This window comes from Pongo pygmaeus, chromosome 8, assembly GCF_028885625.2.
Source record: "Pongo pygmaeus isolate AG05252 chromosome 8, NHGRI_mPonPyg2-v2.0_pri, whole genome shotgun sequence".
NCBI classification, from domain to species: Eukaryota; Metazoa; Chordata; class Mammalia; order Primates; family Hominidae; genus Pongo; species Pongo pygmaeus.
The window spans coordinates 127,665,998-127,671,997 of record NC_072381.2 but is presented as its reverse complement, the minus strand read 5'-3'; the positions used below and the strand labels follow the sequence as shown (position 1 = coordinate 127,671,997).

At 46.9% G+C, this 6,000-nt stretch overlaps 1 protein-coding gene across 10 annotated transcripts in view; it reads right to left on the bottom strand.

Annotated features, from left to right (window-relative positions):
* Nucleotides 1-2,019: 2,019 nt before the first annotated feature.
* Nucleotides 2,020-6,000, bottom strand: part of TACC2 (transforming acidic coiled-coil containing protein 2) — a 256,831-nt gene continuing 252,850 nt past the window's right edge. For all 10 annotated transcript variants that reach the window (XM_054503818.2, XM_054503817.2, XM_063670346.1 and 7 more), the window contains one exon: nucleotides 2,020-2,571. In XM_054503818.2, the coding sequence (XP_054359793.1) occupies nucleotides 2,506-2,571 (66 nt within the window). In that variant the 3' untranslated portion in view covers nucleotides 2,020-2,505. The remainder of the gene's footprint in view (nucleotides 2,572-6,000) is intronic.

The following is a 6,000-nucleotide window of genomic DNA, read 5'->3' as shown; positions in this document are numbered from 1 at the left end:
CATGCATAATGATAGAAAAACATGGACACAATATAAACGCTCACCAGTACCGGGGGGAGGGTTGGTTAAACATATTTTGGTACATGGAATGCTATGCAGCGTTCAAAATGATGAAGAGCTATATTCATTGATATAAAAAGTTTACCATAACATGACGGTCACATTATAGTATCAGGTGAAAAAAGTCTCCAAAACTGTGTGCAGGACCACCACAGGTGGCTGCACAGGGTGATACGGGTGGCACTTTTAAAAATACAAACAACAAATAACATATTTTATAGATGGAGAAAAAGGCCATTAAACATACAGACAAACATTAACAGTTTCTCGGTTTGGGGGTTATAAGGTTTTTTTCTTACCTGTTTTCTAATTTTTTCACAATGGAAATGTTTCACTTAATGAGAAAGAAGTTTCCAAGAGATGCAAGCTGCGCATTTCTGAGAATGCAGTCGAGGTCAGAATCTGGAGTGAGGGCAGAGCAGGGGTTTGGCCTTGAGAAGCGAGCACCTGGGTAAGGGGTCATGGCAGGGCCCCAGAACATGCTGTGACCAGGAAGCTGGACCAAGCAAAGGATGCTGGCAGTGGGAAAGAGGCAGTTCCCTGCCCTGGCTTAGGGTGCCTGGCAGGTGAGGGTCTCAGTGGCACCAGAGGCAGGCTCTGCTGGATGGATTTCGAAAGCGCAGCAGAAAGAAAACAAAGGATCTCAGAGCATAAAAGACGCCGCGCATCCCGCCCCCCACCCCCCCGCCCCCACCCGGAGCAGGCTGCCAGGTCAACAGCACATGTGCGGTCCTCTCTCCTTGGCGCTGTCTGGCACAGCTGAACTTCATCCACCTTATAAATCACAGAAAACACTCCCCACCCTGTCCCTGAAAAGCTGAGGCTGCCTAAGGCCTATCCTGTTATGGGTGGGGGTTGTCCTGCTGTGAGAGGAGTTGCCCGTAGCCACCGTGCCGAGGCAGAAAGAGGGACAGTTGAGATCTGGGCCATCAGGGGCTCTCATCTGCCTTCCAAGTTTACAGCCCATACCACACATCCCATTGACACACACATGTACCCAAAAAGATATGTCTACATCCTAATCCCTCCTACCTGTGAATGCGACCTTATTTGGAAACAGGGTCTTTGCAGATGTAACTGAGGATCTTGAGCTGAGACCATCCTTGATTGGGGATGGCCTAAATCCAATGCTGGTGTTCTTATAAGAAAGGAGGGAAATCTCAAATGCAGCGAGAAAGTCACGTGAAGACAGAGGCAGAGATTGGGGTGCTGAGGCTACACGCCAAGGGACGCCAAGGAGAGCCAGCAGCCACCAGTTGCTGGAAGAGGCATGGGACAGACTCCCACAGAGCCTCCTGGGGGAACTAACCCCACTGATACTTTGATTCTGGATTCTGCCTTCCAGAACTGAGAATAAATTTTGCTGTTTAAAGCTGCAGATGTTTACAGTGATTTGTTAATGGCAGCCCTAGGAAATGATTACACCTTTCCAGCCCCCTAACTCCCCTCATCCACACACCCTTCAACCTGGGAGCCCTGAGCAAGTCGGCAGCAATGAAGCGATCTCAGGCCAGGCACACTGCTAGTTTAATCTCCAAAGTGCCCTAATTACCTGCCGCCCACTGGCAATTGCGCACCCTTTCCCAATCCTTTCTTTAGAGGGGAATGGGGGTTTCAGGGTTGACCTTCACACACTAAAGGACTGAACAGAAAGAGTGGCAGTCTGTTACTTCCTTGACTCAATAAAAGGAAATAGATTTGCTTCCTAAAGTCAAAGAGGCTTTGTAAAAACCAAATCTCAGCTAATCCAGTGCATTCACTTCATTATTGAAGTAGAAAGTCAGTATTTCTCATTAGCTTCATCCTACAAATGCAGCCACGATAACAAAGGAAATAGTATTTAAGTCTATGGAAAAAGAAATGAGCCCAGACAGAGAAGAGCACAAAGCCAAATCTGATATTTGACAAAGGTGAGAAAAGACTCAACCCTTCCCAGAAAATAAATTCGAGCCACACTTATTGCCAAGATCCAAAGAAAAAAATTTATTTACAATAGAGAATTTTATTTGAAACATGCATTTCTTGTTTTTTTAAAAACAAATCAGCAAATGCAGATCAAGTTTACACTCCTTAAGGCAAGAGTCCCTATGCACGCTGTACATGTTCATATTAAATCCAAAAGCTGCTCACCCTGGGAACTTGTGTACAAAGGGCAAGACCAAGGTCAGCAATGTGTCTTTTATTAGAGAATCAGACAATCTCCCTGATACAGGAACTCTGAGGTCAACTTGCTATGAATTATACTAGGAATATGCAAACCAATAGCAAGAAATTCTGATAGTCTCCTTAGTACTGCATACAATCAAATCAATTTTATTTAGAAAGGAAATACAGTAGTGCATACGAAAAAGTGAAAACAGAACCTGTCCATGGAACTGGAGGAACAGCAGTGTGCCGACGGTCATATTGCACGCAACAGTTAAGTCCAAAACATTCGGTTCAGAGTTAGCTTTTCCCCATTTTGGCAATCAGTTCGTCACAAATCTTGGTGAGTTCTTCTATTTCTTTATTCTGAAAGTGAAGACAAGAAAGAAGTTGCTGATGTTTGAAATCTGGCCAATCAGAATGCTCATGGGGCTTTTTGGGGAGATGGGGGACCGCCAGGCCCCTTGGTCCCCACTGAAGTTATCTAAAGCAGTGAGACAAATGACTTGGAGCCAAACAATCTGAGTATACATCCCAGCTGTAGCTGTGTGATCTTCCACAAGTTACACAACCTCTCTGAGCCTTGGTGTCCTTATCTCTAGAACATAGGTGATAACATGTTTCTTTCTGAGAAGTAAATGAGGTGATAAATGTAGTTTCCTGGCAGTGACCAGCACAGGGTGAAGGACTAACTAGTCTGGTTCCTTTCCCTTTATTTGCCTGGGAAGGATGTGATCTGAGGTGAGGAGGGTCTGCGGTAAACCCCTCGGTGGCTTTTTTGAGATGTAGCATAAGGAGGGTTACGCAGTTCTACGTGAATGGGATCACTGGCATTGCTCAGAGGGATGCCAAACAGGTGGTGCTGTGGCTACAGGGTCATGGGGGGTGGGAGGCAGATGCGAGCTGGCTTTAAGGTGATTCTCCCACCACACCTTGCCTGTCTAATCAAGGGGAACCAACCACAGGTTTGTCTAGCACAGATGATCCTACACTGTCCATCTTCTCAGAGAGTGAGGGAATCCAGCGGGAGGAACCCTCCATCATGGACGGTGTGGCTTTGCTTTCAGATAGGTTACATGCTGGCTCTGATGCTGATCAAGTTCAACAGCACAACCAATCTCCAAAGGCCTTCTCCAAGGGGACTGGATCCCTCCAGCATACTGGGGATGTTTTGTAGCCAACTTTTCTTTGAGATTCCCACAGAAGGTGAGTCTTCACCAAAAGCCTGTCCCTGAGGCTGTGCAGAGCCCTTCCCTGAAAACCTCAGAACTCCTGAGACATGTTCCAGCCCAGAGCCACGTGCCCTCTGTTTCTAAGTTAGAACTCCTGGTGTCACTCATCATTGTGTCAGTGCTCGGGAAGAAGTGGCTCTCCTCAGTGGAGGGGAAGTTTCAGTCCTTCCCAGCAGCAGTCCCCGCTGTGGGAAAAGCCTGCCTGGAACAGAACCCTGGCCCACCTCCTGGCTCAAATTTGCATCTGAGGTCAACGACTCAAGAGAGGCACTCAAACGCCAGCTGGATGATGGGGCTCTGAATGGGGTGCAGCACTGACGACTAATCTTAAAATTACTATTATTGGTCAGGCACAGTGGCTCACAACTGCAATCCCAGCACTTTGGGAGGCCGAGGCGGGTGGATCACCTGAGGTCAGGAGTTCAAGACCAGCCTGGCCAACATGGTGAAATCCTGTCACTACTAAAAATACAAAAAAATTAGCTGGGCATGGTGGCACACACCTGTAATCCCAGCTACTAGGGAAGCTGAGGCAGGAGAATCGCTTGAACCTGGGAGGCGGAGGCTGCAGTGAGCCGAGATTGCGCCACTGCACTCCAGCCTGGGCAACAGAGACAGACTTCATCTCAAAAAAAAAATAAATAAATACTATCATGGCCACTATGGCCCCTGCTGGGGCTGCTAACGGTGCTTTTCCATCTTATTGGAGTGCTCACCATTAGCTGATCACCATGCTAAAGACATCCCAGGCACTCTGGCCTCCCCTGGTTCCCTCAATAGTACGTTCAAGGAAGCCAGTATTATCCTCATTTTTCAGTGAGGAAATGGAGGCTCAGAGAAGTTAAGGGTTGTGTATAAGGTCACACAGCCAGTCAGATGTGGCAAGCCTGGAACACAAATTCAGGTTGACCCAGCTCCTATATGGCTTTGCCATTATAACTGTGAAACAACATTATGTACAGTGACTGATGGCTAAGAGGTATCAGCAGACCCGTTAGAAAGTGATTCCTGGAGATTTTCCAAGCTCTCTCTTGGCATCATCAGCCACCACTAAGCAAACTGCCTCATCATAAAGCTCAGCTCATGGAGCAAAAGCCTTTGCAAAGCACTGATTGAGCGAAATGCCCAGCGCCTCCATACAAGAATTGTCTGGGTGAATCATGTTTCTGAATCTCTTTAAGATGGGACTGTCCCCTAGATATCACTTAGGTCTTTCAGGGAAGAACCCGTGTGATTCGTTCATTCCTCTGGAAGTTCAGTTTAAGATAATGCAATTTAAACACCATCAGACCCTGATGGAAACAGGGGAACCATCTCAAACACACACATTGCTACATTTCTCACCAAGAAACATTGTATGTTCAACTGCTACAATAGCCAAAATGACTGTGAAGTATGGTTTTTATTTCTTTATTTTAGAGACAGGGTCTTGCTCTGTTGCCCAGGCTGCAATGCAGCTGGCTACTTACAGGCACAATCATAGCACACCGCAGCCTTGAACTTCTGGGCTCCAGGAGTCCTCCCACCTCAGCCTCCCGAGTAGCTGGGACCACAGGCGCAAGCCAACATACCTGGCTTCTAATACGATCTTTATTTTAATGAAACATTCCATTTTTCAAGTCACCAAATATGCCACACATAGATTATCAAGATACAAGGAATAAAAAATGCACACTCAACACTAAAACCATAATGATGCTCAATAAATACTGGGTGAGTGAGCAAAAACTTGCACTTGACAGTTGTGACCACATATCTCGTTCTGAGGATACTGCTAAGAACAATCATCAGAGCCGACAAAACAGAGGTAGTTGAACATATGCATATTCCAGACTACTTTCTAATGCAATTTTGATATTAACTGTCTAGTAGCCATCTGTCTTTTTCATCCTAAGAAAAATGGTAAAGAATTAAATTAATGTCACACCTATAATCCCAGCACTTTGGGAGGCCGAGACAGGAGGACTGCTTGAGCCCACAAGTTTAAGACCAGCCTGGGCAACAAAGTGAGACCCCATCTCTATGAAAACAAAAATAAAAAAAATTAGCCTGGTAGGGGGCGCATGCCTGTGGTCTCAGCTACTCAGGAGGTTGAGGCAGGAGGATCACTTGGGCCCAGGTGGTTGAGGCTGCAGTGAGCCATGACTGCACCACTGCACTCCAGCCTGGGCAACAGAATAAGACCCTGCCTCAAAAAAAAAAAAAGAATGAAAATAATGATCTGTAAGATGAACAAATTCTGGATAACCAGGAATATCCTATAGGGCACAGGGCCTAGTGGAGACTGGATGAGTATCAGATATGGACCTCAGGGAAATCCATCTGCCCAGCGATACAGGCTTCTACTTTTCAGGGCTAGAGGGAACCTAGACACTGAGGTGGGGTGCGAGGCTTGCCCAGGGCCATGACAGATGGTGCAGTGGGGACAGGAGCCCCATTTCTTGCTCCCCAGGGCTCTTTCCCCAACATCACTTAGGTGGAGTGAGGACTGGCACCTGCCCAGGGCAGAGATCACCACTGCTTGGCCCAAATGCCCCTCGAGACCACCACCAACCACAGTGCG